The 20,934-nt window shown below is 40.0% G+C and overlaps 1 protein-coding gene across 1 annotated transcript in view; it reads left to right on the top strand.

Annotated features, from left to right (window-relative positions):
* MCUB (mitochondrial calcium uniporter dominant negative subunit beta) overlaps positions 1–20,557 on the top strand; it is a 90,950-nt gene extending 70,393 nt beyond the window's left edge. Inside the window, exons 3-8 of the mRNA XM_042935715.1 lie at positions 248–418; positions 3,566–3,670; positions 15,603–15,763; positions 17,149–17,352; positions 18,168–18,284; positions 20,339–20,557. Coding sequence (XP_042791649.1) covers positions 248–418; positions 3,566–3,670; positions 15,603–15,763; positions 17,149–17,352; positions 18,168–18,284; positions 20,339–20,404 — 824 coding nt within the window. The 3' untranslated portion in view covers positions 20,405–20,557. The remainder of the gene's footprint in view (positions 1–247; positions 419–3,565; positions 3,671–15,602; positions 15,764–17,148; positions 17,353–18,167; positions 18,285–20,338) is intronic.
* Positions 20,558–20,934: the final 377 nt, after the last annotated feature.

Here is a 20,934-nt window from a genome sequence, read left to right as displayed (position 1 = left end):
GCCTTGAAGAACTTAACTCTTCACCTGGCAAGACTTTAAGCAGATAATTATAATAAAATGTTATAGAATGCTAGAGAATATGTAAATTGTAGTATAATGAAGGCCCTATAGTAGTGCATTATTACAGGAATTCAGAGGGTTATGAATTCCATATTTAAGCGTTCCTATAGAATCTTGTATTTTAAAGTTGTTTTTTAAAAACTAAATTTTACCTATTCCTGTATTCCTACTTTTTTTTCCTTAACAGAAATAACCGTTAATTATAGACATGGCCTTCCCCTGATAACCCTTACTTTGCCATCCAGAAAAGAGCGTTGTCAATTTGTGGTCAAACCAATGTTATCAACAGTTGGTTCATTCCTTCGGGACCTACAAAATGAAGACAAAGGTGTCAAAACTGCAGCCATCTTGACAGCAGGTATATATATATTTTTTCAACTTGTCTTTTTTTTCTTCTTCTGAACCATTGTTTTGTTTCTGTTCTAGATAGTTGATTCTTTAATTCATTATATAATAAATGATTGACCTTTACTGTGTCCATTTTTGTATATCTGTGATATAAAAAAATTAACTCTGTTGAATAAAAAATTAATGGGATAAATTTAATGTACGTTTTAGTTACTTATTTCATAAACTTAGCCCCAAGGTTTTTTCTGAGAAAATTTTAATGACACAGAGGCTACAAATAGAGATAAATTACCAAATTTTCATTTTTATTTTATTGTAGTGTTACATGCTCAGAATAAACTTATTAAAGTGTTAATGATTACTGTTGCAGTTTTGAAAAGGAAATAAATATTCTTCCCTCTCCAAGTTCAGAACCAAATAAGGTATAGATACAGAAGTTGGAAAAATAGAAATTAAGAATTTATTTACTCAACAGATTGAGCATCTAATATATGCCAGGCAGTGTGCTAGGTGCCAGAGGCAAAGAACAATAGAGATTAAAACAAAACAAAACAAAAAACACAAAACCTCCTGCTCTTATTGAGGTTGTATTTTAAGAGGAGAAAGAAAAAGATAAAGAAGTAAAATATGCAGTATGTCAGATAATGAACATTGCCAAGCAAGAGCAGAGCGGGGACAGTGGTGGGGAGGGAGGTGCTCTCCAGCGGGGGAGTGTAGTGTGGTGATAGGTGCCCACGAATGGGGGGTGTGGGGGAGTGTGGTGGAGGGGGAGATGCTCACAGAGTGGGGGGCTGTGTGCTGTGGCAGGAGGTGCTTTCAGAGAGGGGGGCTGGGGGGGGAGGTATGGGGAGGAGATGCTTTAGGGGAGGTGGGGTTCCAGGGGTGGGGAGGGTGCCCGCTAAGTCACCCTGGAGGGAAGACCTGGAAGGGAAGAGGGAGCTGTGTAGATGGGAGAAGTTCAGCTGGCAGAGGCCCCATTGTGGGAGCCAGCCTCACTGTGACTGCAAAGGAGGCAGCTGGGTGGAGGTAAGATCAGAGGGACAGGTTAGGGAAAGCTTTTTTATGGGCTGTTGTAAGTACTTTGGATTTAACTGGAAGGGGAGCTTTCTTCCTGATGAAACCAGGATTAGAGAATAAGGTTTTAGTCCTGTGGCCACTGTGACCTAATACTTCATCCCTGAACTAGACTGAACCGTCACGGGAGCCCTGAACACCCGTGGACCATCACTACAGGGCCAGCGCGCCTGCCTTCCTAAGCTCCTGAGAGCAGGCAGGTGTGAGCCCAGTGGGGCACTGAGCACAGTACTCACCTGGTAGTATGTACCCTGTAAGCACCCCGTGAGTGAATGATACAAGCGAGGTGAAAGCAGTGAGTGAAGTGTATACCCAGCTTGTTTCTGAAAACCTAAGTAGCTTCGAAGCATAAAACACAAAGGAAAAGACTGGAGATCTTAGAGAAAAATGTCTCTTTGGACTGAGTGAAAACACTGTATTGGGGTTTAAATCGATACTTGCCCAAGAATAGGTGAGAAATGCAAGGCTGCATCATTAGCCCCTTCGAAGTGTTTTTTTTGTATCAGTCTTTTGCTGTTCCTGTATTAGTATAAAGGATAATGTAGTATTTCAACTGAGAAACCATACTCAGGTGATTTCTTTTTATAGTCCTATTTTAAGGAGCAGGTTTGAAGTCATTTAAATGTAAATTTTTAAATGACACTTGCAAAGTCACATAAAATGGTTGGGTGGTTACTGATCTTTAGAAGAAAAAAAAAAGAGGCTGTGTGGGTGGAATTTGCCTGCATTTAATTTGGGCTTGAAAAGAGTGTTCGAAGCTTGTCACAGTTTTGCCCATAGTGTGGGTTGAATTATTTGGCAATTCCTGGGAAAATGATGTCACCCCAGCTGATGAACAGGAACCCAAACAGCCAAATTCGAGGAACAGACCCAGGTGCAAACTGACTCGCTGCCTTCTGGAACAAAAGAACTACAGAGAGCCAGACTGGAGGCAGACAGCCGGGTTCTTCCCAATTTTACAAGCAGCATTACTGTTGTCATGCATATTAATGTAGCTGAAATAGCTTTGGTTGAATGTAGCCAGGCAAATGCCACGCTAGGAGAAGATACATGTCCTGGACTTTATATCACTTCTATGTGGACTGTTCTAAAGGGAGAAACCCCTACCCAGCGCCAGTTTTTTGCTTTCTTAAAACCTGGATTACATTAAAGGTCAAAAATATAATACAAACTAGGCTATATGAGAGCTTATGCAAAGCACGCTGAGGTTAAAATTTTCCAAGAGATTTTTTTTTTTTTCTGAATTGTTCCTAGGATATTTGAAATTACTGTTAGAATCTTTCCTACCACTTTCTAACTCCATAAAATAAACTGCACACAAGCAGATTACCCTTTAGGTTTGATTATGTTTATTACCGTCCCTAGCACCCCCATCCCCTAGAAGCTTTGCCTCTATTCACCTTTCCCCAGCTAGAACAGCAGGGAGCCCTGTGTGGTAATGGTTGGCCATGTATTTGGCCACCTAGTTTTAACAAATCAGTCGCCTCTAATAATTTAAAAGTAGGCTTTTAAATGCTACCTGTGTGCCTTACACATTCCAGTCAGGGGCACAGCTATATGTAGCAGATAATGGACTCTGGCTGAGCAGAGGAAGGTGTCAGCTCTGGAGATTGGCATTTGACAGAAAGCCAGGCTCAGAAGAAGGCAGGAAGCGAGGGAGGATGTGCGCAAAATCCAACTTAGCCTAAGATCCACCTGATGGGCTCCACTCATCTGCACCCCCACCCCCATGACACCTCCAGTGCTCTGGCTGTGCTGTGAAGAGTTCCCATCTCCCCTGAATCTTCACATGACCTTGGCAGAGACAGTCTCGCCAGGAACATCCACCTGGATCCCAGCTTCCCTGACAGCGAGAAAAGGGAGCACCTGCCTGCTCTGGCTGTTTAGTGTACTCAGAGGTAGAACAAGAAGGGAGGATTCCCACCCCCCACCCCATGGGAACAGTATTGGGTATTAGCCCCCCAAAAAGAAAATGTCCACTACTGTATTGTAAGGACCTGGGTTAGTATTTTTCTATATGTTGGAAAATGGTTCTTATGTTCTAAAACAAGGACGTAATTTTGCTTTGTGTATTTTCTTTCAGATGGCCGTGAAATTCCAGCTGCCACTTTAATGGAAATTTTGCTAATGAATGATTTTAAACTTGTCATTAACAAAATAACATATGATGTTCAGTGCCCTAAGAAAGGTAAGAAACACGACTGTGCAACTGTCTTAACATTTCCCTTTAGTGGTGGGACTTTTACAGGGAGTAAGCCTAAGAATCTTTTAAATTAACCAAATGACCAAGAAGGCTTTGGAGAACTGATGCCTAAGGTTTTCTAGCTGGGGTATGAATGATCAGTAGAAGTTGCCCAGCAGGGCTTTTAGTCTCATAGACTGTTTTTACACTTCTGAAACTTCACTTTAGGATCTTGAAATGCTTAATCTGAAATTAAGGCTTAGAAGTAGGCCTGAAAATCATGAATCTAAGTGTGTATTGTACAATGCTTAACTCTTTTTTTAAAAAAAAGAGACTTGTTTTTTTTTTTTTTTTTTTTTAGAGTAGTTTTAGGTTTGTCGGCAAGATTGAGCAGATTAGTATATAGTTCCCATATTCTCTCTGTCCCCTGCCCCATAGCCCTCCCCACTATCAAGCACCAGAGTGGTATATTTGTTACAGTCTATGAGCCTACACCGGCCCATCATTATTACTCAAAGTTCATAGTTGACATTAGGGGTCACTCTTGGGTTTTGAAAAATGTATAATGACATATATCCACTATTATAGTCTCATCTAGAGTAATTCCACTACCCAAAGTCCTCCGTGATCTGCCTGTTCATCCTTCCCTCCCCCCTAACCTCTGGCAACCAGTAATCTTTTTACTGTCTCCATAGTTTTGTCTTTTTTTTTTAGAATGTTCTATAGTGGGTATCATATAGTAAGTATATAGCATTTGCAAGTTTTTGTGTGTACATAAGTTTTCAGTTCATTTGGGTAAACAGCAAGAAACAGGATTGCTGGATTGTATGTTAAAAGTATGTTTAGTTTTGTAAGAAACTGACAAATTTTCTTCCAAAATGGCTGTACCATTTTGCATGCCCATCCAGCAGTGAGAGTTCCTGCTGTTCACATCCGTGACGACCTTTATGGTTGTCAGTGTCTGGGTTTTGGCCATTCTCCTGGGTGTGTAATGATGGTAGCTTATATTTTTAACTTGACTTGCCTAATGGCATATGATTTCACATGCTTGCTGTATTCTTTGGTGAGGTGTCCGTTCAAGTCTTTGGCCCATTTTTAAAGCAGGTTGTCCATTTTTTAAATTGTTGATTTAAGATTGCTTCGTATATTTTGGGTAACAATTCATTAGCAGATCTCTCTTTTGCAAATATTTTTTCCCCAGTCTGTAGCTTGTCTTCTCATTCTCTTGGCATTGTCTTTTGTAGGGCAGAAGTTTTAATTTAATGAAGTCCAGTATATCATTTATTTCTTTCATGGTTTGTGCCTTTGGTACATGTAAAAAGTCATCATCATACCCAGAGGCATCTAGGTTTTCCCCAGTGTTCTAGGAGTTGTATAGTTTTGCATTTTGAATTAATTTTTGTGAAGGGTATAAGGTCTGAGTCTAGATTCTTTTTGTTTGTTTTTGCATGTGAATGTCTAGTTCTTCCAGCATCATTTGTTGAAAAAACTGCCTTTGCTCTATCGTATTGCCTTTGCTCCTTGGTCAGAGATCAGTTGACTATATTTATGTGGGTCTGTTTCTGGGCTCTGTATTTGATTCCATTGATCTGTTTGTTCTTTTACCAATACCATGCTGTCTTGACTCCTGTAGCTTTATAGTAAGCCTCGGAATCGAGGAGTGTCAGTTCTCTGACTTTATTCTTCTTCCATACCAAGTTGGCCATTCTCGGTCTTCTGACCTTAGAATCAGTTTGTTGGTATCCACAAAATATCTTGCTGAGATCTTGATTGGGACTGTGTTGAATGTGTAGATGAAGTTGGGAAGAACTAATATCGTGTCAGTATGGAGTCCTACTTCCTGTGAATGTGGAATAGGTCTTGATTTATTAATTTCTTCTTTGATGTCTTTCACGAGAGTTTTATAGTTTTCCTCATAAAGATTTTGATCATAAGTTGTTACATTTATACCTAAGTATTTCAGTTTTTTAGGTGCCGATGTAAATGGTAATGTGTTTTTAATTTCCAGATTCCACTTGTTGATGTATATAAAGTGATTGACTTTTATATCATAACCTTGTATCCTGCAGCTTTGCTATAATTGCTTTTTAGATCCAGCGGTTTTGTTTTGTCGATTCTTTCAGATTTTCTATGTAGACTATCAGGTCATCTGCAAACAAAGACACTTTTATTTCTTCACAATCTGTTCATCTTTTATATCCTTTTTTAATTTACTTGCATTAGCAAGAACTTACAGTGTGATTTTGAAAAGAGTAGTGAGAGGAGACCCCTTGCTTTTTTCCTGGTCTTATCAGGAAAGCTTCAAGTCTCTCACCAATAAATATGATGTTGGATGTTTTTATCAAGTTGAGGAAGTCTCCCTCTATTCCTACTTTGCTAGGGTTTTCATCATGAATAGGAATTGGATTTTGTCAAATGCTTTTCTGCATTTACTGGTATGACCATGTGACTTTTCTTTAGCTTACTGGTGTGATGGATTGCTTTAATTGAAAAGTTGAACCAACTTTCCATTTCTGTAATAAATCCCATTTGATCATGGTGTATAATTGTTTTTATACATTGTTGGATTCAACTTAATATTTTGTTGAGGATTTTTGCATCTTTGTTTATGAGCGATATTGGTCTTTAATATTCTTGTAATGTCTTTGTTCGATTTTTGCATTAGGGTAATTGCCACATGGAATGAGTTAGGAATTATTCCCTCTGCTTCTATCTCCTGGAAAGGATTGTAGAGGATTAGTATAATTTCTTACTTAAATGTTGAGTAGAATTTGAGTAGAATTCACCAGTGAACCTATCTGGGCCTAGTGCTTTGCATTTTTAAAGGTTATTATTGATTCAATTTTAAAATAGATCCAGGCCTATTCAGATTGTCTAGTAGTTCTTGTGTGTGTTTTGGCAGATTGTCTTTCAGTGAATGGGTCCATTTAATCTGGGTTATTAAATTTGCAAGCAAGGAGTTATTCATAGTTTCCTTTATTATCCTTTGAATGTTCCTGGGATCCATAATGATGTCCTATTTTTCATTTCTGATATTAGTAATTTGTGTCTTCTCTTTTTTTTGTTGGCCTGGCTAGGATTTTATCAAATTTATTGGTTTCTTCAAAGATATAGCTTTTAGTTTCATTGATTTTCTTTATTGATTATCTGTTCTCAATTTCATTGATTTCTGCTTTGATTTTTATTTCTTCTGCTTACATTGCATTTCATTTGCTTTTTTTCCAAGTGGAAACTTTGGATTAGTGATTTTAGGTGTTTCTTCTTTTCTAATATATGCATTCAGAGCTATAAATTTCCCTCTGAGTACTGCTTTGTTTCATCCTACAAATTTTGGCAAGTTGTGTTTTCATTTTCATGTAGTTCAAAATATTGTCTAATTTTTCTTTATTTTTTCTTGGACCCGTGTATTACTTAGAAGTGTGTTAATTGCCAAATATTTTGAGATTTTCTAGCCATCTTTTTGATTTCTATTTGAATTGCGTTGTGGTCTGAGAGCATATATTGTACGATTTACATTCTTTTGCATTTGTTTTGGATGTGGCCCCAAGTGAGGCTTATCTTGGTGAATGTTCAATGTGAGCTTGAGAAGAACGTGTATTTTCTGTTTTAGGATGAAATAGTCTATAGATGTTAATTCTGTCTGTATGATTGATAGTACTGTTGAGTTTAGCTGTGTCCTTGATGATTTTTTTGTTGGCTAGATTGCTCCATATCTAATAGGTATTAAAGATTCCAACTATTACTGGATTTCTTTTCTCCTTGTGGTTCTATCAGTTTCATATTTTGACACTTTGTTGTTAATTACTAAGCGTTAAGGGTTGCTGTGTTTTCTTAGTGACTCTGTTATGTAATTATGTAATGCCTTTTTTATCCTCGACAACTTTCCTTACTCTGAAGTCTGCTGTGTCTGAAATTAACATAGCTACTCCAGCTTTCTTTTTCCTTTATACATGTATATGTATATATATAAAATTTATATCCTATATTAGTTTCATTTAAATATATATATAAAATTTGTATCCTATAATATATATTAGTTTCAGGTGTACAGCGTAATGATTTAGTATTACATATATTGCAAAATGATCACTGTAACAAGTCTAAGTTAATATACCGTTGTTGTTTTTCTTCCAGCTTGCTTTTGATTAGTGTTAGCATGATATATCTTCCTTCCTCCTTTTACTTTTAATCTATACGCGTCTTTGGGTCGCCTGGGTGGCTCAGTTGGTTGCGCGTCTGACTTCAGCTCAGGTCATGATCTCCCCATCCGTGAATTCGAGCCCCCGTCAGGGTCTGTGTTGACAGCTCAGAGACTGAAGCCTGCTTCGGATTCTGTGTCTGCCTCTCTCTCTGCCCCTTCCCCACTCACACTCTGTCTCTCTTTCTCGAAAAAAGAAACAGAAAAAAGAAATACGTGTCTTTACATTTAAAGAGGATTTCTTGTAGACAACCTGTAGTTGGGCCTTTGTTTTTGTTTTTAAAAAAATTTTTTAGGGGCGCCTGGGTGGCTCAGTTGGTTAAGTGCCCGACTTCAGCTCAGGTCATGATCTCGTGGTTTGTGGGTTTGAGCCCTGCGTTGGGCTCTGTGCTGACAGCTCAGAGCCTGGAGCCTGCTTCGGATTCTGTGTCTCCTTCTCTCTCTGCCCCTCCCCCACTCATGCTCTGTTTCTCTCTCTCAAAATAAACATTAAAAAAAGTTTCAATTTAAAAAAATGTTTATTTAATGTTTGTTCATTTTGAGAGAGAGAGAATATGCACGTGAGTGGGGGAGGGAGAGAGGGAGAGAGAGAGAATCCCAAGCAGGCTCCGTGTTGTTAGCGCAGAGCCCAATAAGGGGCTTGATCCCAGGACTGTGAGATCATGACTTGAGCCACAGTCAAGAGTCAGACGCTTAATGGACTGAGCCACCCAGGTGCCCTAGGCCTTGTTTTTTAATCTAGTTGAATCTGTCTTTTAACTGGTGATTTAGCCCATTCATATTTAAAAGTGATTATTGCTATATTTGATTAATATCTGTCATATTTTTATTGTCTATTTTTTGACCCTTTATTCTTAATTTTGTCTTCCAATTTTTGTCTGCCTTTTGTGGTTTTAATTGAGCATTTTATGATTCCATTTTCTTTTGTAGCATATCAGTGATGCCTTTTTACTTTTTTTAATGGTTGCTCTAGATTTTGCAATATACATTTACAATTAATCCAAGTCCTCTTTCTTCGTTTCCTTTCCTTCCCCTTCCATTCCTTCCCCTTCCTTTCCTTTCCTTTCCTTTCCTTTCCTTTCCTTTCCTTTCCTTTCCTTTCCTTTCCTCTTCTCTTTTTTCTATTCTATTCTATTCTATTCTATTCTATTCTATAAGTAATCTCTGTCCCCACTATGGAGCTTGAATTTACAACTCCCGAGTTTCACACTCTACAGACTGAGCCAGCCAGCAGCCCTTAAATCCACTTTCAAGTAACACTAGATACACTGTTTCACAGTACAAGTACCTTGTAATAATCATGTATTTCTAATTCTTTCTTCCCATCCCTTGTCATTCATTTCACTCATATATAAGCTGTAATCATTGAGTATATTTTTACTGCTATTATTTTGAACAGACTGTTTGGTAGATCAATTAATAAGAGAAAGGAAAAATAAATTTTAATTTTGTCTTCCCTTATTCCTCCTTTAATGTTGAATTCCTTTATTTATATAGATCTAGGTTTCTGACCTAATATCATCTTATTTCCCTTTTAACACTTCTTGCAAGGTAGGTCTACTGGCAACAAATTCTCACAATTTTTGTTTGAGAAAGTCTTCATTTCTCCTTCACTTTTGAAGGATAATTTGGTGAGATACAGAATTCCAGGTTTGTGTGTTTTTTCTCGTGTCTACACAAAACGAACACCCTTTTTAGAATTTCCAAAAGCACAGAAGAGAGTTTTATTCCCGTCCAAGTTAGGACAGCTGCCTGGGTTACATAGCGGAGGGAGCTCTGGCAGAAGAATGTTTGGTGCAGGGTTATTTACATTGTTGAGGTTTTTTTTACATAAAAAGTTGCGAAGCATTAGACAAAGGACATTTCAGAAAGTTGTTGACCTAAAGTTTCTAGTATATGTGGGGCTGTAGGACTTTCATGTTAGGGGAAACAGGGAAGTTTCTTCCTTTTTCTTTTGTGTTCAGAATGCTCTTTTCAGCTCATTTTCTTTAACGAAGCAGATGTACGATGTGTGCTCAGGGCAGAAATGGAGCCCTTGCTTTGAGGTTTTGCCGAGTTATTTTGACCTTGGTAAACATCAAAGTTATTGGGCCCAAGACATTAAGTTGAAGATTTCCTTTATCACTTTCAACATGAAGTTTTTGTTTCCTTCCTGCTTATATAGTTTCTGGGAGAAGTCCGATGTAATTTTTATTTTTGTTCTTCTGTAGGTAAGGTGAACACCTTTCCTCTGGTTCCTTTCAAAGTTTTTTTCTATATCTTTGGTTTTTACCTTGCCTTACAATTTTTTGTTGAAAGCCAGACACAATGTGTTGGGTGGTAGAAACTGAAGCATGTACGTCTTTCGTGTGAGGTTTTTACGTGTCTCTGGCTAAGAGATGGTTTACTATTCACTGTAGCTGGAGGTATCAGAGGCTTGAGTTTCTTCTAGTGTCCTTGTTTTTCTCTTCCCTGTTGCCTTTGAGTTTCCCTAGAAATTCTTTCTTAGGGCCTGTGCCTTGCACAGAATTGTAGCCCTGTTGACGTGGTAGAAAGGTATTGGGGGTGGGTGGAGAAGCCTTCTATAAACTTTAAGATTGAATCTCTGGTATTTTATTGGGCTGCAGTTCCTACGCTGCAACCTTCAGAAGAGTTTCTTGGCCTTTTTATTTTTTCCTTTCCGTATGTGTGGTGTGAACGGAAGGCTAGATTGAGCGGGAGTTGGCTCATGGCCCTTCTTCCAAGCAAGATAAGGCTCTGGTAGAGTCCGTGCTGTGGGCAGAGTAGTGCTCAGCGCTGTTTCAGAATGTTTCTTTTTGCCTTCTCCCTGCTCCGAGCACCTGGTTATGTGTGATCTCTGACCTTCACTATGGGAACCTGGTGGGGCTCCCAGAGGTAACACTCGTAAATGTGTGTGAGTTTTTATTTCTCAAACCCGTCAGCATTGAGCCTCCGGTAATTCACCAGTTGTGGCTTTTTTTGTTGTTGTTTCTTTTAATGTTTGTTTATTTCGAGAGAGCACTCAAGTGGGGAGAGGGATTAGAGAGGGAGAATCTTTTTTTTTTTTTTTTTTACTGTTTTATTTTTATTTTTTGAGTTTATATCCAAGTTAGTTAACATGTAGCATAATAATGGTTTCAGGACTAGAATTTAGTGATTCATCACTTACATATAATACCCAGTGCTCATCCCAACAAGTGCCCTCCTTAATGCTTCTCGCCCATTTAGCCCACCCCCCAACCCAACACTCCTCCAGAAACCTGTTTGTTCTCTGTATGTAAAAGTCTCTTGGGGCGCCTGGGTGGCGCAGTCGGTTAAGCGTCCGACTTCAGCCAGGTCACGATCTCGCGGTCCGTGAGTTCGAGCCCCGCGTCAGGCTCTGGGCTGATGGCTCGGAGCCTGGAGCCTGTTTCCGATTCTGTGTCTCCCTCTCTCTCTGCCCCTCCCCCGTTCATGCTCTGTCTCTCTCTGTCCCAAAAATAAATAAAAAATGTTGAAAAAAAAAAAAATTAAAAAAAAAAATAAAAATAAAAGTCTCTTATGGTTTGTCTCCCTGTTTTTATATTATTTTTGCTTCCCTTCCCTTATTCATCTGTTTTGTATCTTAAATTCCTCATGAGTGAAGTCATATATTTGTCTTTCTCTGACTTATTTCGCTTAGCATAATACCCTCTAGTTCTATCCATATGGTGTGTATATATATATATATATATATACACACACCCCACATCTTTTTTATCCACTCATCCATCGATGGACACTTGGGCTCTTTCCATACTTTGGCTATTGTTGATAGTGCTGCTGTAAACATGGGGGGAGTGCATGTGCCCCTTCGAAACAGCACACCTGTATCCCTTGGATAAATGCTTAGTAGTGCAATGCTGGGTCGTAGGGTAGTTCTATTTTTAATTTTTTGAGGAACCTCCATATTTCTTTTCAGAGTGGTGTAGCACCAGTTTGTATTCCCACCAGCAGTTGCAAAAGGGCTCCTCTTAGGGAGAGAGAATCTTAAGCAGGTTTCATGTTCAGTACAGAGCCAGATGCAGGGCTCCATTCCACAACCCTGAGATCCTGACCTGAGCCAAAATCAAGAGTCAGACCCTTGACCAACGGAGCCACCCAGGTGCCCCTACCATTATGTTTAAGTGTTCCTGCCAGTATTGGCTTCAGAGACTTCTGTTCTGGGTAAGCTGTGACCACAGACTCTTGAGCACAGAAGGAGGGAATTAATAAATCTATGCTTTAATAAATAGATGACAAAAACAGATCAATAAATAAGGGAAGGCTCTTGTTTATAGTTAGAGTGCTAAGTGCTGACTGGTAAATGTGGGAGTGCTGCTGGAATCAAAAAGTCATCATATTATAGCCAGATTCTCTAAATTCTGCATCAGCCAAGAATTAGTAGGTGTCAGTGAGAGTGGGAAGGTGGGGGGAGGGGATTTAGATTAAAAAAAAATGCTAACAACAACAAAAAAAATGAGAGTAAGTCACAAGGACACAGGGGGCTGTCATTAATCATTTTCTGATACAGTTTCAACACCTTGGCTCCCATGTCCTTGTGACTTGCCCCCATTTAAAAAAAATTTTTTTTAATGTCTATTTATTTTTGAAAGAGAGAGAGTACAAGTGGGGGTGGGGGGGGGGCTGAGAGAGAGAGAGAGAGAGAGAGACAGACAGACAGACAGACAGAATTTGAAGTAGGCTCCAGGCTCTGAGCTGTCAGCACAGAGCCCCTACGTGGAGCTTGAACCCACGAGTCATGAGATCATGACCTGAGCCAAAGTGGGACACTTAACCAACTGAGCCACCCTCAGGCTGAGCACCCTGAGCACCTGAGCACCCTAGGCGCCCCACCCCCATTTGTATTTCAAGCTTTCTGGTATAACTAGATGATCTAGGCTGATCTTGTACCCCAGCATCAGTGTCAGCCATTTCTCTGAAGATTCGTTGAAGAAAAATATATATTTAAAAAAATTTTAATTGTATGTTTGTAAAGTTTATGGGATTTGCAAATACAAACTAGTATAGAGAAATTAAAATGAATCTGTCATTTCAACAATTGTGAACTTCCTTGTGTTAATTCTTTTTAAAGATCAGGGCAGTATTTAACTCCAAAGAGAGAAGGATGGCAAAAGTTGAGAAATACGAAAGTGGAAATTTCATGTCCAGTGAGTTGCCAGCACTCTGAAAGGTCTTCTGCTGCTTCTGGGTTGAGTATTTGAGAGCGCAAGTGGAAATAAGTGTTTTCAGGGCATCTCTTTGTTCTACTTGACCTTCCCTCCTGCAAACCCCAACATGTCACATAGACTTTAGGTCCAAGTAGACTAAATTATGGCCTCTCTCCTGCCAGCCCATTGGGAGGAGAGCCTTCTGCCTGCCTGGAGGGGCTGTTTGCTGGGATTGAGCTCTGGGGGCAGGGCCGACCTTGGAAGTGTGAGGCCTGGTGCCCCACATCTCTTTGCCCTCGGGCTTACTGAACATCGAATCCGACTTACTCAGTCTCACCGTGTGAATTAAACTAACAGGGGCACAGTGGGTATGATTGGAAGGAAAATGATAGAGGAATTATGCTGGATTTATAGAAAATTAAGTTTGTAAAATTACCAGTTTGGGATTTCAGTGTATTTGCATTCCATTTCTTTTCTAAAGCATTAGCAAATTTGGATTTGAAAATTCAGGATATGAAAATGAAACCCACATTCACGACACATACAAAAGGAATAAAGAGCTTCTGAAGAGAAAAGAATAATAGTCTCTCATTTTTGGTTTTTGTTAGGAGATGCCACAGAGAAATGTTTAAATTGGTAATACAACATACTAATTCTGTGGTGCCATTTCTGAAAGACTGGCGCTTGTCATTGGACTCAGATGAACATTTTGTGTTACTTCGACAGACTCTCTCTTTGACCAAACTTTGGTCAGGCTCCTCTGAGCCCTCTTCTTGACTAGACCTCAAGGTCGGCCTATAAAAATTGCAGATTGTCTACACAAACGATTCTGTTCTCCCCAAATACCCCGCCACTCCTCCCACCCTGAGAGACTTGAACAAACACCAGCATAGTTTCTAACAACTTAAGGCCATATCCCTAGGATTATGACCACAGCCCTCTTAAGATGTTTGCATGAGAAAGTGCAACAGTGCCCGGAGAACTCCGTTTGTTCAGGGAAAACCTGGTGATAGATCGGTCCCTGAACTCCTTCTTCTAGCAGTTACTTGAGAAAGCTTGGAATCATACATCCTTTCTCTACACCTTGGAAGTGTACAGCTTCTGTCTCTCAGAACTGTTGTCTCAGGGACCCGAGAAACTACTCTTTGACGTGCAGACGTTCAAGGAAGTGACTCTTGCTCTCAGTCCCAGCTCGGTGGGTGCCTTGCCCTGACTTGTACATTGCCTTTTGTTTGTTTTTCTTTTGAATAAGTGCCAGCCAACAACCCAAATGGCCTAGTCACCTTAACCAGCCATCTCCATGCCCAGTTTTTGTGGATTTCCACTTCCTGGACTCTGCTAGCTTAATAAGCCCCTGGTGTTCCCCTCCCTCCCTGCAAACGCCCAGCCACCTCTGCACAGATAGAAGTTGACTGAGTTGAGTTCACCCTGGGCTCTCTTCCTTATTGCAGTGGTTACGGAATAAAATCTATCCATGTCACTTTATCTAGTGTCTGGCTTTGTTTGCCCCTGATACACTCCACAGCTTGGGACAGAATTGTACCCCATCTGTACCTTTCCTCTGTATGTAGACCTTTTAAATGTCAGTACTTTCTTCCTCAAAACAAAAGGCTCTGACTGTTCTGCAAAGCTCAGAAGCCTGGAAGGGAACTTCTACTTTTCATTTCTTCTTGGCAGCTTTAGTTTGGAATGTAGAGGGATTAAAGACCACAACAGAGTTTTGAAGGTGGTGGATGGAAATGGGAGGGAAGTAACTCGAGGACTCTGCTGGCAGGCCCTGGAGACTCACTGGGCTGGTCCTGACTCTCCACGGTCATAAACCTCCCTGGCTCCTCAAGTGTGCTGCTGGTGGGCGGGTCCGTCTGCTTGTTCTCACCTGTCCCCCACCTCCAGTTCTCTTCCAGTGCTGGGGAACAAGTATAACCCTCAGAAAAGGGGCATTACAGCCAGCCGTGTGGGAGCTTATAGATCCACAGAGGCGGCAGGATCAAGAGAAATCTATAAGCAAAAGAACTTTATTAAAACTCGTTCTCTGTATGAACCTCCTTTCAGATCTGCATCTTGTTGAAAAAAACGTACACTTTACTTTTCAAATGTATATCATACTTTTGTTGACATGTTAGTACCCCAGCTCCCCTCCCCTGTGGATCCTAAAATAGCTTGGATAGATGGTTGGGGCTTGAGGGGAGGGATCTTAGATTGAACTCAGGTATAGAGATGAGTGCATAAACTATAAAGTGTTACAAACTGAGGTGAGGCATTCACCTGGATTCTGGTAGATGGATACCTTACTTTTCCTGTATGAAGATTTTTAAAGAAACAGCAAAGTCGTATGACAAAAGAAAAAAAGAAAAGACCAAAACATAATGAATTTTAAACCTACTGTCTGGTAATTTATCATCCCAGACTGTCTTTCTGTGGGAGAGACTAAAGGAATCACGGGAGACGGGAAGAAAGGCCAATACCGAATGCCTCCCTAGGAGCTGGAGTGCCCAGGTGGCCAGCCGCGGGCACTCAGATTTGGTTCCCTCCACTCAGAGACCCTGAAGGAAAAAATGTGGTGACTGCCTCTGTTTCCCTTGTCTCTTCTCAGAAAAACTGAGTATGGAGCATGCCGCCGACATGGAAAACGTGAAGTCCTTGGTTCACAGACTGTTTACAGCTTTGCATTTAGAAGAGTTTCAGAAAAAGAGAGAGCACCATTTACTGGAGAAAATTGACCACCTGAGGGGACAGCTGCAGCCTCTTGAACAGGTTAGGAAGCATCACGGTTGAGTCGATTGAGTGCGTGCCACGTGAGCATCTTTGCGAATGCTCCACTTATGCTCATTTTCTCCTTTGATCCTCCTGAGCCTGTGCCTTTGGTGGTGTTACCTTTGCCATTCTCGAGATGTGGAAGCTGGGGCGGCCAGCGCACGCGGCAGACACATGGCAGAGCCAGAACAGGAAGTCCGGTGGCCCGGCTAGAGCCGCCATCTTTAACTCTGTGCTGTGCTTCCTCTCCAAGGCCCCGGTGTCTCTGTAAATGAGTAGAGTGTGTGCGGGGATGCACTAGCTGGAGCACCACCAGTTTGTTTTCGGAGGCGAATAGGCCCAGGGCCGCAGCTCTGCTTAACAGATTTACAGCCAGAGGTTAGCGATGGCCTCCTCACATCTGAAGGTACTCACTGGTGGAGAAAAAATAACTTTTGGGGGAAGAACAGGCAGGAGTCTGTACGTTTTAACTTAAGGGAAGAAACTGCATCTTTTAAACCTTGGATCCCACTTGCGATTTTTAAAAATGGGTGGGTGGCTGTGTATCTTTGTATCTGAATAGGAAGTTTCTGGAAATAAAAGAAACTTTTAACTGTGTCCTCTAAGATACATGTGCCCATATATCGAGGGATTGGCAGAGAGACTTTTCATTTGTTGGATTGTGTACCCATGTTTTTATTTTTTTAAAAGTTGGTGATATATTGTATCAAGATTTAAAAATCTAAAAAGGTGACCAGCGGGAGGTTTTCCTCCTCCTAGCATATCCCCCCATCCATGAGTCATTTTAGATTTCCTTTATCTGTATATCCACAAGGACAAATAAATTATCTTGTTCCTTTCTTCAGAAAAGGGCATATGCTATTACATATTTTTCTTCCCTTTTTTCACCAACGGTGGATCCTGGAAAGATCTCCATCTATGTACATGGAGAGCTTCCTCACTATGGCTACATAATAGCTTGGATATATAGATATATGGATCATTGTCACTCTTTTACCCTTAAGGATCTGTAGTGAACCATGTGTGCACAAGTATATCTATAAGCTGCATTCCTAGAAGTGAAATTGCTGGGTCAGAGAAAATAGGCATGTAATTTTAGGTTTCAGAGGAGAACGTCTTGAGTTTTTCATCGTATACCCTTCTATACTTTTTAATTTCTCCCCCCCACAAGTAGGTATTACCTCTATAATTTAAAAAGTGACTCATTAATGAGCTGATTTAGAAATAAGTGATCACTCATTAATGTGTATGTTCCATAACCTGTTCCTAAATCAGACCTCTTTAAAGTGGTGCAGATACATACTATTTTACTTTTGTTCCTTCTGCTTTTATTTCCCCTTACGTTGGTGCACTGTAAATTGAACTAAGCCGTTTTTCCCCTTCAGATAAAGGCTGGAATCGAAGCTCGCTCAGAAGCCAAAACCAGTGGACTTTTGTGGGCTGGATTAGCATTGCTATCCGTTCAGGGCGGGGCGTTGGCCTGGCTCACTTGGTGGGTGTACTCCTGGGATATTATGGAACCAGTGACATACTTCATCACATTTGCAAATTCCATGGTCTTTTTTGCATACTTTATAGTCACTCGACAGGTGAGTAGTTTGTTAGGAAAATGGTAAGTTTAGGACATGTTTTGCAAATAATTTTTTTCTGCAACTCAAATAATGAGTGATAGATCCTTTTTATTTACTGAATTGCTCTCTGAGTTTTTATAAGCTGATAAATTTTGTTGCTTTTCATGAGAGTAGAGATTTGTATACAGCATGGAGAAACTATAACCTCTATAGAGAAATAGTACAGCCCACAAATTTCTTTTTTTTTTTTTTTTAAAGTTGATTTATTTTGAGAGAGAGGGAGAGAGCAGGGGAGGGGCAGAGAAAGAGAGGGAAAGAGAGAATCCAAAGCAGGCTCCAGCCGTCAGCACAGAGCCCGATGCGGGGCTCGAACTCACAAACTGTGAGATCATGACCTGAGCTGAAATCAAGAGTCGGACACTTAACTGACTGAGCCACCCAGGCTCCCCCACACATTTCTCTATTGAGATAAACACATCAAATTTTTTTCTCTGTCTTTATAAATAAAATTGAATATGTATTGCAAAAACATTCAGTAACTTTAGCTTTATTACATGACTATTTTGCCAAAACAGTTTTCTTTTGCTCCTTTCTATCCCAATATGTGTGATTTCTCTTCTCAGCTTGCTTGCTTTGAAAGCAGCAGCTGATCTCAAGCAAGACAAAATGTTTTACTCGTGTTGCCTTATGCTTGCTCTGTTGGCCACTGCAAATATTTTACTCATCTGCCGCCTTTTGCTTTAGTGTTGCTAAGGCAAGTATCTTTCTTGCAGAGACATTATGTTCATTTAAAACATGTTTAAAACATGTTCTTTTTTTGTTTTTCCTTTTAGGATTATACTTACTCAGCTGTTAAGAGTAGGCAGTTTCTTCACTTCTTCCATAAGAAATCAAAGCAACAGCATTTTGATGTGGTGCAGTACAACAAGTTAAAAGAAGATCTTGCTAAGGTACTTTAATGCAGATACAACATCTTCTAGCTGGTCTTATTTGGGAGCCGGAACTTAGTATGGGGGAAATACAAGTTAAATCTTGGTCCTCAGTAGACTTCTGTGTATCGTGCTTTGCTCAGTGAAAATGTTGACAAGCGTGATGCTGATTTCATATCCTACGGTTTTGTTCTCGACTCCTGTATTCTATATGAGGATAGCTTTTAATGGGTATGGGTATGGGTATGGGGAAGTGTCTTAAATGACTTTGAGATAGTAAAATAATAGTTTTCAATAGCGGTGTTATTTCTGTTCACTCTCTGAGTGTGTGTTTTTAAAGAAAACAGTCTAATATCAAGCTCAACTTTCAAGACCATAAAAGAAAGTAGACTTTTAGGAAGGTGAAGACTGATAAAGAATTTTAAGCTTTTTGAGGCACTTGTAAAAAAAAGTTTCTTCTCCTTAAAAATGGAAGATTCAATATGGTGTTCGTCCTTTCATCTTTTCCATCTTTCCGGTGAGAAAACAGAGGTGCTTAGTTACTTGCCCAGGTATACACTGTTAGAAAGTGGGGAAACCAAGGTATGAATCCAGAAGTTTGACACTGGAGCCTGTACTTTTTTTTTTTTTTTAATTTTTTTTTCAACGTTTTTTATTTTTTTTGGGGACAGAGAGAGACAGAGCATGAACGGGGGAGGGGCAGAGAGAGAGGGAGACACAGAATCGGAAACAGGCTCCAGGCTCCGAGCCATCAGCCCAGAGCCTGACGCGGGGCTCGAACTCACGGACCGCGAGATCGTGACCTGGCTGAAGTCGGACGCCCAACCGACTGCGCCACCCAGGCGCCCCTGGAGCCTGTACTTTTAAGTCTTCCACACAATACGTGTCTCAGGCAGCTTTTATCTCTGGCCTACCAGCAGACTCCTTAGTTTTGTTCAGATGGTAGCTTTCAACATGTTTACTAGATTTTTAATTTTTCTTAGTAATTTTAGAGGAAAAGTTTTGGTAAAAATCTCTTCCCATTGCTCAGTGCATGCTCATTTAATAGCCAGTATTCATAATATCTCTTGTTATCTGTACCTTCTAAACTACTCATCCCTCAAATTAAAAAATACAGATCTATCGATCTATATATAGATCTATGTAGATATATATATATATCTATCTGTATATCTATGTAGATATATATAGATCGCTAGATAGATATAGATATTCCTGGAATTAAATTTGTAAGTCAAGAATTGGTGATAACCTTTAAATAATTTTTTTATGTCTTTATTTTGAGAGGGTGCATGCACAAGCCGGGGAGGGGCAGAGAGGAGGAGAGACACAATCCGAAGCAGGCTCTGTGCAGTCAGTGCAGAACCCCATGTGGGGCTCGGACTCACGAACCATAAGATCGTGACCCAAGCCGAGATCGATAAGCGTCTGACTCTTGGTTTGGGCTCAGGTCACGATCTCACGGTTCGTGAGTTCGAGCCCTGCGTTGGGCTCTGTGTTGGCAGTGCAGAGCCTGCTTGGGATTCTCTCACCCTCCATCTCTGCTCCTCCCAACTTTCTGTCTCTCTCTCAAAATAAATAAACAAAATTTTTTTTAATTCTGTAAAATCACTACTTGGGAAAAATACAACGATTTTATTTTTATTTAGTGTACAGTCTTACATTTGAATGATCTAATCCAAGAAGCCTAAGGGATGTTCTTCCAACTAGTTCATGGCAGTGGGCACTTAAGATTTAGAGTAGTACCTGTGAAATATTTTTTTTAGGTAATAAAGTTGAGGAAAAAGGGAGATTGATAGGTCACAAAGTGGTTTTCTTTTCAGATAAGAAACAGAAAAACCATTATAAAGGGACAATGAACATAAGAACTTGAAGGATGTATCAAAACCTTAAGTTCCTCTTTTCTAAAGGGTCCCTATTCACTGAAATACTGTAGACATTTGCCACTAGTCATTATAAATGTTTATTAAGCTAAGGATACACTAAATTTACATATACATGTACTCCTCTCATGCAGTAATGCCCTGTTTCTCATTCTCTCTGATCATGTTACTTTTTCTTTTTCCCATTGACAGGCTACGGAATCCCTGAAACAGGTGCGCCACTCGCTGTTTGCGAATGCAAGGAGAGAAAGTCAATGAAAAGAATTACTCTTACATTTCTAAATGTTATTAAATTTTTCCAGTATGTGTTGATTCTGCAACTTAGAAACTGGAACTTTGAGTCCCTTAGTTCCTTTGGATTTGATCGTTTCAATCTCTTTTGTTAATTAAAAAAAAATGTGAACATAGGTATTCTTTGAAGTTCTCACTTGAGATTTTTGGTTTGTGGATTCGCGTGACTTGTCCGGGATTAATGTGGGGAGGAGCTTGGACGCGCCCATCAGAGTCCGAGCAGCTGCCACTGTAGTTAGGTACTTGAGCTAAGAGTCCTTGTCTGTCTGGGTTGTTTCATTCTCCTGCAGAGGAGTGGTCTCTGTGTGTGGCATTCGCTTCCCTTCTTAGGTTTCCTTTAGAATCGTCATGTCATTAATTTATTTTTAAATACATCATAATAATTGGAAGATCTTTATCATTAAATATAGTTTAAGATTATAAGATGTTATCTGAAATGTTTCATCTGAACTAATATTTACTTAGATCCTACTCATATGTTCCATACTAGCTATGCT

This window comes from Panthera leo, chromosome B1 (genome assembly GCF_018350215.1).
Source record: "Panthera leo isolate Ple1 chromosome B1, P.leo_Ple1_pat1.1, whole genome shotgun sequence".
NCBI lineage: Eukaryota > Metazoa > Chordata > Mammalia > Carnivora > Felidae > Panthera > Panthera leo.
This window is presented reverse-complemented; position numbering and strand designations above follow the sequence as displayed.